Below are 14470 nucleotides of genomic sequence, written 5' to 3' on the forward strand. Positions count from 1 at the left end.
CCTCCGCCCCGCGGCGGAAACGCCCGAGCGCGCTCCGGCAAGTGACGAGCTGGGGGGCGGCGAGGTCGGAGCGCGACATCCCGCGGGTTCGAGACCCCGGGCCGCCACCAACGGCCCCGCCCGGGTCGGGCCCTGGCTGCGGGCCCTCTGCAGCGCCTTGCACGAGCCCTGGTGCAACGGTTTGCACAGATCCTCATGCAGTGGATTGCACAGACCCTGGTGCAAGCGTTTGCACAGACCCTGGTGCAAGGGTTTGCACGAACCCCAGTGCAGTGGTTTGCACAAGCCCTGGTGCAATGGCTTGCAAAGACCTTGGTGCAAGGGTTTGCACAGATCCTCATGCAATGGCTTGCATGAACCCCAGTGCAACGGTTTGCACAGATCCTGGTGCAGTGGTTTGCACAAGCCCTGGTGCAATGGATTGCACAGATCCTGGTGCAGTGGTTTGCACAAGCCCCCATCCATCTCTTTGCAGACGGCTGATGCGACAACCCATGTGCTGGTTTGCAGGGTGCCCGGCCCCAGCACCGCATCGCGCCGAGCAGAGAAACAACAGCGGCAGCCAGAAGCCATCCTCGTGTTACAAAATCCCCTTTTGCAGCCTTTGATCTCCGCGGGCTGGGGGCTGCCGGCCCCGTCACCCCGCCGCGGCCCTCCTGGGCCCCGCCAGCACCTCGTAGGCCTCCTGCAGCTCGATGAAGCGCCTCTCAGCCTCCTCGGCCCGGTGCCGGTTGTGGTCCGGGTGCCAGACCTTCACCAGCTCCCTGTAGCTCCTGTGCACGTCCTCGGCAGCAGCGCCGGATGGGATGCCCAGGACCTGGGGGCGAGATGGATGCTGGGGGGGGGGAGTGTGGCAGCGATGGGGGCCATGAGTGCCTCTGAGCCGACCCCTTCAGCCCCAACCACCCTGACAGCAGCTGCTTGCACCCTGTGCCACCCCCAGCCAGACCCCATGCCTCCCTATTTAATTTCTTCACCCCCCCCCACACCTTCACCCGGGGACCCCAGTGCCGTGTCCTGCACCTTGTAGGCCCGCTGCCGCCGCTCGCTCCAGGTGCTGGGCTCGGGGCTGGTGAAGCCCAGCAGCTCGGCCAGGATCCGGCCGGCACGCAGGGGAAGGAGCAGGAGCCGCTCGGCGATGGCGCGGGGCAGCGCCGGGAGGGCCCCGAGCCAGTGCAGTGGGGTGCCCAGCACCCCGGCAGCACCGTTGAGGACGCCGTAGGCGAGCGGGGCGGCAAAGGCCAGGTAGGCCAGCCCCAGGTGGTAAAGCCGGGCCGGCAGCCGCGGCCGGGGCGCCCCGGGGCGTTTGTAGCGCCGGTGGCGCTGGGCGGCGATGCTGGCGGCCAGGCTGGAGGGCAGCACCGCCAGCACCCGGCCCTGGAAGAGGAGGGAGGTGAGTAAGGCCGCGGCTAGGATGCTCGGCGCCTCGGAGGCCTGGTCACCCACCGAGGACACCAGCAGCACCCCCAGCCCCACGGCCAGCGGCTGCGCCAGCAGCTGCGGCACCCAGGGCAGCGCCAGCGCCGCCGCCAGCCCGAAATACATCCCCACCGCCACCTGCCCCGCCAGGCGCAGGGTGCTCAGCGCCGGCACGCTCCCCACGCGCTGCCCCGGCGCCCTGGCCCTGTTGGCGGCGGCCACCCAGCCAGGGAGGTGCCACAAGTCCCCAAGCCAGCCGGCGCCGAAGCCGCCCAGCGTCAGCATCCAGAGCAGCGCGTGGCTGTCGCGGCCCAGGTAGAGGTGGTGCAGCCCCAGCGGCCCCCCCAGCGCCCACAGCCCGTAGGCCACCAGCAGCCGCTTGCCCATCCCGGGCGGCTCACGGCACCGGCATCCGGCGTCCTGAGGGAGGGAGAGGGCGGTTGGGGACATTGGGGGATGCTGGCCCCCCACCTGCGGGCCCCCACCCTGTGCCAGACCCCTCTGCATCCCCCGTGCCCAGCCGGGGCTTGTGTGTGCCCACCCAGGAGCTGTGTACCCACTCAGGACCCCCTGTGCCCACCCAGGACCCTCTGTGCCCACCCAAAGATCCCCAGGACCCACTCAGGACCCCTTTGTGCTCACCCAGGACCCCCTCTACCCACCCAGGACCCCCTGTGCCCACCCAGGACCCTCTGTGCCCACCCAAAGATCCCCAGGACCCACTCAGGACCCCTTTGTGCCCACCCAGGACCCCCTCTACCCACCCAGGACCCCCTGTGCCCACCCAGAGCCCCTTCACACCCACCCAGGACCCTCTGTGGCCCCCCAGCTCCCCCGCACCCACCCGGGGTCCTGCACGCCCACCCAGCAGCACCCACATGGGGTCCCCCAAGCCCACCAGCCCCCTGCACGCCCACCCCCAGTTCCATGTGCCCCCCCCAGCCCTCCAGGCCCACCTCTGCCCGCGGTCTCGCAGAGCTCACAGGCGGCTCTGCTCCCGCCCCCCCCGCCCTGGTATGGACTTTGCCCCCCCCACGGTGCTGGGCAAAGGGCAGAGCCGCGGCGGTGCTCCTGCAGGGATAGGGGACATGGGGTGGGAAGACCCCCCTCAATCCCATAGTGCCCCCCCACTCCCACGGTGCCCCCCCAGTCTCATGGTGCCCCCACAACCCCACGGTGCCCCCCCAAACCCCACGGTGCCCCCCACAACCCCACGGTGCTCCCCCAGCCCCACGATGCCCCCCTCCAGCCCCTCACCCCCTGAATTCATCCGTGCTCATTCCTGGGGCTGTGCCCCCCCACCCAGCAGCTGCCAGCCCCCCTTTGCAGCCCCCCCCCCCACCAGTACGTCCCCCCCCCTTCTCCTCCGTCACCGTGTTTGCTCGGCTTAGCCGCTGCCGGCCTCCAATTTGGTCTCATTCATTATTAACGGCCCCCGCCGCTGCGCTGTTGACTCAGTCGCTCCCTGAGCGGGGACTCGGGGTGGGGGGGCTGGGAGCGGTGACCCCCTCCTTGTGACCCCCTCCTCGCCTTGCCCCCCCCCCCCCTCACGGGTGCACCCACTGCGCTCACACTGGGGGCTCAGTGTGGTTCGGGGGGGGGCGGGGATGCTGGGCACCTGGCTCCCAGGGGAGCCCCGTGATGCAGGGAGGGAGCTGAGATGCTGCACCCCCCCCCCCCTTGCAGCCTCCCACACCCCCCCCCGGCTTAGCTGCCCATCAGGGCTGACAGCGGCCCCCCCCGCGCTGCCCACCCCGCCTGGCTGCCTCCCTGACAGCGGCTCCCAGCGGGGCCAGCCCCACGCTTGGCTGCGCTGCGCCCGGGGGGGGGGGGGGCGGGTTTGGGGGGGAGGGTTGCACTGGGGGGGGGCTGCAGGACCAGCCGTGACATCCCCTTTCCTGGCTGCCCCCCCACCTTCCCTGACATGCTGCGGCGTGGGATCGATGCTAGTGGGGGGGTCCGGGGGGGCTCGCCTGCTGGATTGATTTCTTTAAGTATCTGGATTTAAAAATGTCAAATTTGGCTCTCGTGTGCGTGGAGCTGGGCGGTCGATGGGGTTGGGGGGGGGTGAGGAGGGCCCCCCCCCCCCTTTCTGCTGCTGGCATTGGTGTCATCATCAACCCCCCCATCCCCCCTAGCATGGGGAGCTGGGGCCCCTCTGGGGCTGGGGGCTCTGGGGGTGTCCCAGCAGCGGGGTGCGGGGTGCCCCCCGCCCCCCACGACGCCCGTTTTAGGGTGCGATTGGAGCCATTGATCAGCCCCGGCCACCGGCGTTTAAGGCATCGATTTTCGGAGCCTTCCCGCTAATTGAAGCATTTGTCATTGCCTCGTCTGGGGGGCGTCCGGCCTGGGGGCTGCCCCCCGTGAGCCAGATCCGGCCATCCTGAGTGGGACCGGAGGCTCCCGGCCGTCTGCTCCGGTCCCCACGCGTGTCCCCTTGCACACGCGTGTCCCAATTCACATTCACATCCCCTTGCACACGCACGTCCCTACGCCCGTTCACATCCCCACGCACATGTGTGTCCCCACGCAGATCCACCCCTCCAGCAGCGACACCCCGGATTTCCCCTACACCCCCGACGCCGCTCGTCCCACGCCCAGGGGCACACGCGTGTGCCTGCACGCGCCCTGCACGCAGCCGCGCCGCGCGCCCGGAGGGCTGGTGGAAGGCATCCGGCGCCGGTCCCGAATGTCACGTTGCCTTGTCAGTTTGCTGGTAATTAATGCAAACTCCGGGGCCGGAGTCCCTCCGGACTCGTACATCACTGCCAGCGCCGGGCTGCAGAGCAGCCCCTTTACCCAAGTGCTGTTATTAGGGGAATTTTATATGTATTAGCTGTTGATGCACATTAATACATTAAAAATGTCAGCGGTGGAGGCCAGCTAATTGTCTGATTTAAATGTCTATTTGTCAGCGCGCGGCTCAGGTAGGCATGAGGCGAATCTGCAATGAGCCCCCGGCCCCACCGGTGCGGGGCATGACACTGGGGATGGGGGCGAGCCCCCGGCCCGCGACCACCGAGGGGGCACCGGGGGCCCCACGGCAAGCGGGGGGGGCAGTGGGGTGAGGTGGGGGCGGCAAGCGGGACCCCGCGGCCCAGCCGCCCGCCCTGCCGGCTGCCTAATTGCCGCCCGGCCGGGATGGATTTCTCTGCCCGACGTCCCCGGAATCCTTAATAAATGCCGCTTGTCCAGAGAATTAATCCGGGGCGGCCCGCAGCCATCCATCTCCGCACGCGCTGCCATGCCGTGATGGACGGCCCCGCTGCCGGCCCGCCGATGACTCAGCCTGGGGGGCCGGGGGGGCCGTGAATTCCCACCGCCCCCCCTTGCTGGGAGCCCCCGGGCTCCCCAGGGACGTCCCCTCGCTTCGGTGACGGCTGCTGCCACTCTGCCCCCACCTCGCTGGGACCCCCCCCAGCACCAGCCCACAGAACAGGGGGTGCAGATGAGCCCAGGTGGCTGTCTTGAGGGGGGTGGGGGGGCACGACCCCCACCCTGTCCCCCTGGTGTCACCCACCCCCTGTCCCCAGCTCACCCTGTCCTGAGCCCAACACAGCCACCAGCCCCATGCTGCTCCAGGGCCATGCCCCATTAATAACATCCCTGCCACCTCATCAGCAATTAGCAGCAGATGCTAATGAGCCCGGGGGTGGGGGGAGAGGGGGGGGGGGATGCCAGTGTAGAGGATGTGAGGATGTGCTGGGGCACGGGGTGCACGCTGGGGACATGGGGGACAGGGCGCATGTTGGGGACAGGGTGCACGTCAGGGATGGGTGCACACCGGGGACAGGGTGCAGGGGGGGCCCTGGCCAGGCCTGGAGTACACCGGGGGGGGAGACACGGTGCCAGGCCCCCCGTGCGGGCAGCGGGTGACACTTTCCTCAATAGCACCACACAACGAGGTGGCCTCGGCCGCTCCTGCTGCCCTGGGGACCTGTTGAGCTGCTCTGTCCCTGCGGTGTCACCGGGCATCCCCTCCGCAGCCCCCCCAGCCGCAGCCCCCCCCCCCCCCCCCCCCCCCCCCCCGCTGCTGGTTTATTGTCGCCGTTCAAGGACAATTTTCATCCAATTTAGGCCCGGCCCAGCGGCCCGGCTTTATTGCAAACATGCCCTGGATGGAGCGCGCGGCGCCTGGGCGCCTCCAGCCAATCTATATTCATTTGCACAAGGCTCCCTCCCGGCCCGCGCGGCGGGCGCTGACACGCCAATTTGTCTGCTGGTCCCAGCGCAGCGCCGTAATTGGGAGGGAAGCGCCTCGGCGAAGGCACGGGGAGAGGAACGGGGAACGTCCCCCGGCCACCGTGCGCTGGGTGTTGGGACCAGCAGCGTGCACAGCGGGCCATGGACCATGCACAACGAGCGTGCACCACGCACAAAGACCATGCGCCGTGCACCATGCACAATGACCGTGCACCGTACGCTGTGCATCACGCACCATGGACCATGCACAGTGACTGTGCACCGTGACCGTGACCGTGCACCACGCACCATGACCGTGCACCACACAAAATGACCATGCACCATGGACCACGCACAGCCCACAGTGCACCACGGACCACGCACCATGTGCTGGGCACGCACCATCCAGCACTGGGGCTTGGGGACCAGGCACGGGGGCCGGATGCGACCCCGCAGGGCCGCACATCGCTGTACGAGCCCACGGGTCCTCAGGAGCCACGGAGGCAGATGGCGACCGCATGCTTGTGCCTGCTGGACGATTGCACCAAGGCCCCCCCCTTGCCAGTGCTGCTGGCCCTGCTCGCGGCCCCGGGGCTGCGGCTTCATGCATTTATTCATGCTCTGCTCCCCGGCACTGCCGCTCCGCCAGCCGCTGCCAGCCCCGGCACTCATATGGGGGCTCGGCTCCCCGCGGTGTCCCCGCCGCGCTCCCAGCTCTTGTCCCCGGAGCTGCTGGCTCTGCGGTCCAGGACGTGTCCATCACCATCACCGTCATCCCCCAATGGCCCCCGGCAGCGTTGTCCCTGATCCGGCCTGGGGACAGCGAGAGCAGCAGGCGGCATCCGTGGGGTGGGGGCCCACCGCCGCTGTGTCCCCGTGCACCGTGAGGGACCTGGGATGTCCCTACCACGGCCGCTGGCACCTGCTGGAGCCGGTGTGGGGCTCAGCACCAGTGTGGGACTGGATGGGGCTGAGCTCCCCCAAACCCAGCCACCTCCTGCGGCTGCTGGGAGCTGAGGGCAGGATCTGGCCCTGAGCCCCCCGTTCCCCCCCCTCGGCTCCTTGCTGCCACTCTCTCCGGGGCTGACCTTTCTCTCCGCCGCCGCCTCTATTTTTACCATCCGTGTTTGCTCTCCCCTCCCGCCCCTTTCTTGCTGTCGCTGCCAGCTGGTGCTCGGGGCCGCAGCTGCCCCCCCGGGGTGCAGCACCAGTTGCCAGCCCCCCCCCCCGAACCCAGACAGGGCCAGGAGCATCCAGAACCCCCAGTGTTCCCCCGTGTCCCCAGGGCAAGGACCTTTTGGCCAGGCACCCAGTCCCCGCGAGCCCCCGGCACTTGCTAATTAGCGTTCGGGCTTCCCCTCGCAGCCTCGCTAATTAATTCACTGTTGTTGCTCATTAAGATCAGCCAGCGGAGGGGGTGGCGGTGGTAGAGGCGGTGGGACTCCGGCGTCCCCGTCCCTGGGGAGTGGCTCGGGCAGCATCGATCGCGCCCGGACCCCGTCCCCGCCGGGGGAGCTGCTCCCCGCCGCTGTAATTTGTTGCACAAACATCGCCGGGTGGTTCAGGATTGCATTGATCCCCCGCATAAAGGGCCCATAAATCCATCCGAGATCCCGGCTGATGGATCGGCGCCCTTTGGAGGGAGCTGGCCAGGCCTGCAAATTTAAAAACTGTACGGATAAATTACACACGGGCGCTACGGCGGGAGCATCTCCCGCTGCCCACACGCCAGCATGCATATGCACACGCACACACATGTGCACAGGCACAGTGCCTGCTCACACGCGTGCAGACGTGCACACGCATAGTGCATGCACTCACACCCATGCGCACACACACAGCTTGCATCCCTGCATGTGCACACGGATGCGGAGGGACAGATGCTGACCCCGCAAGGACACGCGTGGCCCCTGCACACCGGAGGGGAACGGAGTCCCCCCGGCGCGGGGGTGTGGGGCTGCCCCCCCTACACCTTGCTCCTCTCTCTAATTGCAGCGCAGAGGCAGCGGCGAGGCCGCGGGGAGCAGCCCCGGCTCCCCGAGCGCGGAGGGCGAGACTTCGCTTTGCATAAAGGAGCAAATTCAGGCAGGGTTTGAAAAAGAGCAGCTGTAAATCAGCTCCCTCCGTGCCCCCGCTGCGGAGGCAGCCGGGGGCTGCAGGACGCATCCTGACCCCTGCGCTGCGCCCGCAGCGGGGGCACCCAAGAATCCCCGGGGTGCGGGGGCTCTGCCCGAGTCCCGGTGGTTGGGGACCGGCTGCGTGCACCCCCCCCCCCCCCGCCATCCCAAAAGCAAGGGGACCCTGAAAATGGGCCAGCGGCCACCTGCCCATAGGGACCCCGAGTGGGCTGCGTGGGGCTGCGTGGGGCTGTGTGACCCTTCCCAAAGCCCCCCTGCCCCTGCAGCCTCCTGCAGCGTGCACGCAGCCGTGCCCCTGAGCCCATGCACGCTCACACCCCTGCACCCATCTCACGCACACCAAGAAACGCACACACACAGCATGGCCCTGGCAAACACGCGCCTGTGCCTTGCACACGCACACCTTGCACGCGCACCAGTGCAGAGCCAGCCCTGAGCATGCACACGCATGATGCTTGCACACACAGCTGCTTGCACACACAGAGCTCTGTGCACACACACGCTGCTTGCACACACACAGCCCCAGCACACACACGCTGAGCCCTTTACACACACGCACGCCCCCACATGCAGCCCCCCAGCCCTGCACGCCCCCCCAGCCCTGCACCAGCACCTGCGCTGCACCCAGTGCACCCCTGCACGCGCACCCCGGCCATGCACACGCGTGCACACCTGCACCAGCACCTCCCCGCACACTCACTCTCACCCCCTCCTGCGCCCCCCGGGCACCCTCCCCCCTGCACACTCACCCCCCCCTCCTCGCTCTGGTCCCCCCCCCGCCCCCGCCCCCGCCGTGCCCGGTGCCGTCGAGCGGGGCGGGCGGAGCGGGGCTGCGGGCGCGGCGCGGCGCGGGCGGCGGTCCCGGCACGTGGCTCCCGGCGCCGCGGGCGGCAGGTAGCGGCGGGCACCGGCGGGAGGGTGGGGGGGGGACCACCGGGAACCGGGAGGGGGGACACCGGGAGGCACGGTCCCGGGCCCGGTTGGAGCGGCCCCGACAGCCCCGGCCCCGCCGGAACCGCCCCGGGCGGCGCTGGCCGGCCCCGCCGCCGCCGTTGCGCACCGGCGAGAGCGGGGCAGCGGGGGGCGCTCCCGGGGGGGGGGGGTCCCGGGGGAGGGGGTCCCGCTCCCGGGCAACTTGGCGAGAAGTTGCCCCGCGCGGCGCGGCGGCGGCTCCATCCCGGCTCCATCCCGGCTCCGGTTACATCACCAGCTCCAGCACCGGCTCCGGTCCTGGTTGCATCATCGGCTCCGGTCCCGGCTCCGACACCGGCTCCGGTCCTGGTTGCAGCAGGAGCTCCGCTCCCGGCTCCAGCCCCGGCTCCGCTCCCGGCTCCAGCCCCGTCCCGACTCCCGGCTCCGCTCCCGGCTCCGTCGGTGGCTCCGCTCCCGGTTCCATCCTCGGCTCCGCTCTCGTCCCCTTCACCGCCTGAAGTCCCGGCTCCACCCGCAGCTCTGCTCCCGGCTCCGGTCTCGGCTCCGGTGCCAGACCCGACTCCATCACCAGCGCCGGTCCCTGCCCCAGCTGCATCCCCGCTCCCGGTCCTATTCTCGGTCCCAGCCCCGTTCCCGTCCCCATTCCTGTTCCTGTTCCCAGCCCCGTTCCTGTCCCCAGCCCCATTCCTGTCCCCAGCCCTGCTGCCATCCCCATCACTGTCCCCATCCCTATTCCCGCTGCTCTCCCCAGCCCTGTCCCCAGCCCTGCTGCCAGCTCCATCCCCATCCCCACCGCTGTCCCCATCCCCGTCCCCATCCCTCCCCATCCCCTCTCCCAGCCCGGTCCCCGCCGGGGCGTGAGGCTCAGCGGGCGGCGGGGCGCCGTCCGCCCCCCCGGCACCACCATCGCTCCCAAGGGCGACGAGGACCTTCTGGCGCTGGCCGCCTCCCGGCTGAGCCGCAGGAAGCGGGTGGCCGGGGCGGCCGTCGGCGTGGCCATGGTGCTGGTGCTGCTGGTGGCCATCCCGCTGCTGGTGCACAGCTCCAAGGCGGCCGCGCACTACGAGATGCTGGGCAGCTGCCGCATGGTCTGCGACCCCTACCCCGGCCCCGAGCTGCCCCCCGCCTCCCCGCCACCCTTCCTGCCGGGGGCCAAGGGTGAGCCGGGGCGCAAGGGCCGTGCCGGTGTACGGGGTCCCCCCGGGCCACCGGGGCCACGGGGACCGCCGGGCGAGCCGGGCCGGCCAGGGCCACCGGGACCGCCGGGTCCGGGACCCGGGGGGTACATCCCCTCCTTCTACAGCCCCAAGATTGCCTTCTACGCCGGGCTGCGGAAGCCCCACGAGGGCTACGAGGTGCTGCGCTTCGACGACGTGGTGACCAACGTGGGCAACTACTACGAGCCGTCGAGCGGGAAGTTCACCTGCCCCCTGCCCGGCATCTACTTCTTCACCTACCACGTCCTCATGCGCGGCGGCGATGGCACCAGCATGTGGGCCGACCTCATGAAGAATGGGCAGGTACGGGCCGGGACCCCCAGGCAGCTTCCCCCGGTACCCCGCTCGCCCCCAGCCAGCCCCTTGCCCTGTTCCAGCCCGGCTCCTCCAGCCCCACTGCTCCGTGCCTTCCCCTGCCCGGCCCCTCCAGCCCCGTTCCCGCTGCCGGCTGCCCCATCCCCGCTCTCCCTGCCTGCTCTCCTCGCTTCTCCATCCCGGTTCCCCTGTCTTGGTTTTCCCATCTTGTTTCCTCCCATCCCAGTTCTCCCTTTCTGGTTTCTCCTCACCCTGGTTCCTCCACCCCACTCCCCCATCCTGGCTCCCCTCTGCCCCCCACCCCCAGTTCCCACCATCCCAGTTCCCACGTTCCATTTCCCCCATCCAAGCCCTCCACCCCGATTCCCCACGCCAATTCCTGTCCCCATTCCCTCTTCCCCATTCCTCCACACCCATCTCCACCCATCCCATTCCCCCGATCCCATCCCTCTTCCCCTGCATCCCTTTTCCCTGGACCCGTGGAGCCACCCCGGGGTGCAGCGCAGCGCCCGCAGCCCCAGACCCATCCCCACCACCCACCTCCGAAGCACGAACCCCCCCCCGTCCCCGGTACTCCCACCATGGGGAAGGGGATTTATGCTCCCCCAGGACTGGGGGGGCTCAGAGCTGGCAGGGAGCGGGGTCTGCCTGCAGCCGGGGGGACCGGCTGTGCCCCCCCAGCCAGGACGGATGCCCCTGGATGCCTGGCCAGCGCTGGGGGGCACTGGTTGTGCCCCCCGCCTGGTCCCTTTGTTCACAGAGGCGCAGCCAGGCTGGCAGCTCCCTTCCCCGCCTCGCCCCGGACGTTTTCCATTTATTGTGGGATAAATGAGCATCGATCTGCTGCGGTCGATGCCAGCCCTGCCGCCCCCCTGGGAGCTGCCTCCTCTCCCTGGGTGCCCCCAAAACCCTCGGGGGGGAGAAGAGGAACACGGGGCAGGGGACAGCCACTGGCTCCCGGAGGCACCGGGGCTCTCTGGCCCCCTTTGGGACCAGACAGGATGTGAGACCCAGCCCCAACAGCGGGGCCATCCCATCCCGGGGGACCCTGGGTTGTGGGGGGGGCTTTGTCCCTGCCACCTCCTGTCACCACAGCAGCTGCTGGGGGGCCGGGGGGGGGGGGGCGATGCTGGGGTCCCTCACCCGGTTCTGCCGCAGATGGGCGGCACGACCTTGAGTGGCGACAGACGGGGGGGCTCGAGCGGGCTGGGGGGGCATGGAGCAGCTCAGCACCCTCTTCCTGATCTCCCCCCTGGGGGACCTCCTTATACTGGGGGGGGGGGGGTGCTGCACCCCCAGGTGCGGGCCAGCGCCATCGCGCAGGACGCGGACCAGAACTATGACTACGCCAGCAACAGCGTCATCCTGCACCTGGACGTGGGCGACGAGGTCTGCGTCAAGCTGGACGGCGGCAAGGTGCACGGCGGCAACACCAACAAGTACAGCACCTTCTCGGGCTTCATCATCTACCCGGACTGAGCCCCGCGGGGACGGGGCGCCGGGGGGGCCACCTCCTGCTGCACAGCCCCCACCGATCTGTCTGCCCCCCGCAACAGCCCCGGGGCGATGGGACACCCGTAAGGACCCCCCCGTGCGCACACACACACCCCCACGCTCGCTGCCCCGCACTCACACACACGTGCACAAACACCTCGCAGCCCCACCCCCCCGCACCCCTGCCCCACGCACACCCGCGTGCACGCTTGCACAGCGGCTCCCTGCACACCCGCGTGCACGCAGCAGCCCCCCCCATGTGTAAATGCCCCTCGAGCACACCCCCAAATCCCGTGATCCCCCCCCACTGTGTTCCACGCACCCCCGCATGCCAGCGCCCCCAAGGACACTGGGGGGGCCCGGTGCTCTCCCGTCTCCCCCCCCAGAGCCCCCCAACCCCAAACCCCGCGGCTGATTGCTGGGCTCGCGTTCCCCCAATAAACCACGCTGGGTTTGGAGACGTGGCCGCTGCCTCCTGGGGACAGCATGGGGGGGACACCAGGGACTAAGAGGGGGGGGCACTGACCCCATCTGCCTGTCACCACCGTGCTGGTAACAAACTTGGGGCTGCTGGTGAGGACGATAATGTGCACCTTTTGGCCACGCTGGCTGGCCCCAGGGATGGGAAGGGCCCCCCCTTCACCATGCACACTTTTCTGGTGGGAGCACACTGGGGCCGCCTCGTGCCCTGGCAGCATTTTGGGTCCCCAGAATGGCAGGAGGCAGCCCCAAGATGCCCCCCCCCCCTCCACCACAACCCTGGGCCTCCCCAGAGCCTCCTCCCCAGCGTGGGCACTGCATGGCCATCGGGGCTGGGGGGGAAAGCACGGCCCTGCCTGCCAGGGGGGGCAGCACCCAGGGCCCCCATGGGGGCAGCAGCAGGGCAGGGGCTCCCAGCACCCACAGAGACCCCGCGGCAACGTGCAGCACAAAAGAGTTTATTAGCAGCGCGATGGTGCCCACGGGGGCAGCCCCCAGCCCCGGGGGGGTGGACGTGGTCACAGCTGCCCCGGGTACTTGCAGGGGCCCTGGTGGGGGGACACGGGGACCAGGCCGTGCTGGGCCACGCAACCCCAAAGGTTCCTGAGCACCTCCATCACGCCAGGAAGGCCCTGCAAATCCTGCCACAGCAGCTGCAGCAGCAGGGTCACACGCTGCGGGGGAAAGCCTGAGTGCACAGCTCTGCATGGGACACCCCCGGAATGGGGGCACGACACCTGGGTGCCCCCGGCCTCCCTGCCCCACGCAGTGCCCTCCAGTCTGAACCCCGGGGTCCCCTCCACCTCCCCAGGGAATGTCCCCCTGCCCCGCTCCCCGGTCCCCCTCTGACCCCAGGTCTCCCTCCCCTCACCCAGGGTCTGTCCATCCCCCCTCCCCGGCACAGGACTTCCCCCCGCCCCCCCAAGGCCTCCCCACCTGAGCCTTGGGCAGAGCCAGCACCTTGGGGTCCTCGTACCCCTAAAGAGCTGGTAGGGGGGGTCCCCACAGTCAGGCTCCCTCTGCCCCAGGGTGTCCCCCACCTCCACAGGGACCCCCCCCCCAGGACCTCCCCACCTGAACCGTTCTGGAGCCTGCCCAGCACCTTGCCAGAGCTGGCACCGGCTCCTCAGGGGCCTGCTGGCCCTCGTCCTCCCTGAAGAGCTGCACCACCATGTTCTTCCACCTGGAGAACATCTCTTCTTGCCCCCCCCCCCCACACACACACCCAGCTTGTCACCCACCTGGTGGGCGCCCCACATGCAGCTGCGGGGGGCGAGGCGCGGCGTGCGGAAGAAGCGCTCTTTGGATGCCCCAGGGTGAGACAGCGGGGGGGGATTTTGGGGTGGGTGGGGGGCAGCACTGGCACCTGTCCCTTAACACCCCCCCCCATACAAACCATGGTGACGGGCACACGGTGAGGCAAGCCGTCGTTGGAGGATGCTCTGGGGGCCTCAGTGCCTGCGGATGGGGTGCATGGGGGGGTCCTGAGCCCCGGCACGGCCCCCCCCAGGCAGCGTGGGGGGGGCAGGGGGTGTACCTGGGGTGCTGCTTTCATTCGAGTCGGGGTCTGGGAGCGTGCACGCGCTCTCCTGGCTAAGGAGGGAGCCTGGCGGTGCAGCTTGGGCGCCCCCCCGCGGCTTGTGGGGGCCCCTGCGCCCCCCGCCCAGCTCCTGCGGTGCCCCCGGCCGAGGAGGGGACCTCAGCACCGGCAGGGTCTGCCCCCCATGGCACCCCCCCGCCCCGCTCAGCTGCTCACCGGGCAGGACAGGGGCCAGCGCGGCCGGAGGGGGGGGGTCACAGTTATGGGGTGGGGGGGGCACCCAAACACCGGGGTCCTGCCTGCGGGGGGGGCACCCACCTGCCTTCACCGCTCCGTGTGTTTGTTGAGGATGCGGGGGGGGGGGGGGCGTTAGGGGCGGGCTGAGGACTCCCCCCCCCCCAAAATGCCCCGGGATGGGGGGGTGTGGCGCTGGCCGGGGCGTGCTCGTCCTCCCCCCGCAGCCCCAGGCGGGGACCCGGCGGTATTTGGGGCCTCCCAACGGCACCGACCCCAGCCCCATCCCGGGGCTGGAACCGAGCAGCCCGGGCACAGCCCCAAGGCCGGACCGGGTCCCGGGGGGAACGGGGGCGTCCCGGGGGCTGCAGGGCCCGGCTGTCCTCGCCGCCGGGGGGGCCGCGTGACGCCATGGGGGAAGGGGCCCCGGTCCCGGTCCCGGTCCCGGTCCCGGTCCCTGTCCCGACCCCCGCTACCGCCACCGACAGCGCCGCCTCCGGGCTCCAGCCTTTATTTGC

At 70.0% G+C, this 14470-nt stretch overlaps 2 protein-coding genes and 1 long non-coding RNA gene across 3 annotated transcripts; 1 reads left to right on the forward strand and 2 right to left on the reverse strand.

Moving 5' to 3' along the window:
• Positions 1–446: 446 nt before the first annotated feature.
• On the reverse strand, positions 447–1861 carry DNAJC22 (DnaJ heat shock protein family (Hsp40) member C22). Its single transcript, XM_040539592.1, has 2 exons — positions 1024–1861; positions 447–817 (listed from the first exon to the last, which is right to left on the reverse strand). The coding sequence occupies exons 1-2, from the start codon at positions 1804–1806 to the stop codon at positions 638–640; spliced, it is 963 nt and encodes a 320-aa protein (XP_040395526.1). The 5' UTR covers positions 1807–1861; the 3' UTR covers positions 447–637.
• Positions 1862–8840: 6979 nt separating this feature from the next.
• C1QL4 (complement C1q like 4) lies at positions 8841–11901 on the forward strand. Its single transcript, XM_040539569.1, has 2 exons — positions 8841–10192; positions 11504–11901. Exons 1-2 carry the CDS (start codon positions 9671–9673, stop codon positions 11681–11683), a joined length of 702 nt encoding a protein of 233 aa, XP_040395503.1. The 5' UTR covers positions 8841–9670; the 3' UTR covers positions 11684–11901.
• A 719-nt stretch (positions 11902–12620) lies between these two features.
• On the reverse strand, positions 12621–13210 carry LOC121061163. Its single transcript, XR_005814977.1, has 2 exons — positions 13115–13210; positions 12621–12852 (listed from the first exon to the last, which is right to left on the reverse strand). It is a non-coding gene; the product is annotated as an uncharacterized LOC121061163 (long non-coding RNA).
• Between the last annotated feature and the right edge of the window lie 1260 nt (positions 13211–14470).

This window comes from Cygnus olor, chromosome 29 (genome assembly GCF_009769625.2).
Source record: "Cygnus olor isolate bCygOlo1 chromosome 29, bCygOlo1.pri.v2, whole genome shotgun sequence".
Lineage (NCBI taxonomy): Eukaryota > Metazoa > Chordata > Aves > Anseriformes > Anatidae > Cygnus > Cygnus olor.

Coding starts and splice junctions, on each gene's coding strand:
- DNAJC22 (XM_040539592.1), bottom strand. CDS start 1,806: ATGGGCAAGCGGCTGCTGGTGGCCTACGGGCTGTGGGCGCTGGGGGGG. Junction 818..1,023: donor GGCGGCAGCGGGCCTACAAG/GTGCAGGACACG, acceptor TCTCGCCCCCAG/GTCCTGGGCATCCCATCCGG.
- C1QL4 (XM_040539569.1), top strand. CDS start 9,671: ATGGTGCTGGTGCTGCTGGTGGCCATCCCGCTGCTGGTGCACAGCTCC. Junction 10,193..11,503: donor ACCTCATGAAGAATGGGCAG/GTACGGGCCGGG, acceptor CTGCACCCCCAG/GTGCGGGCCAGCGCCATCGC.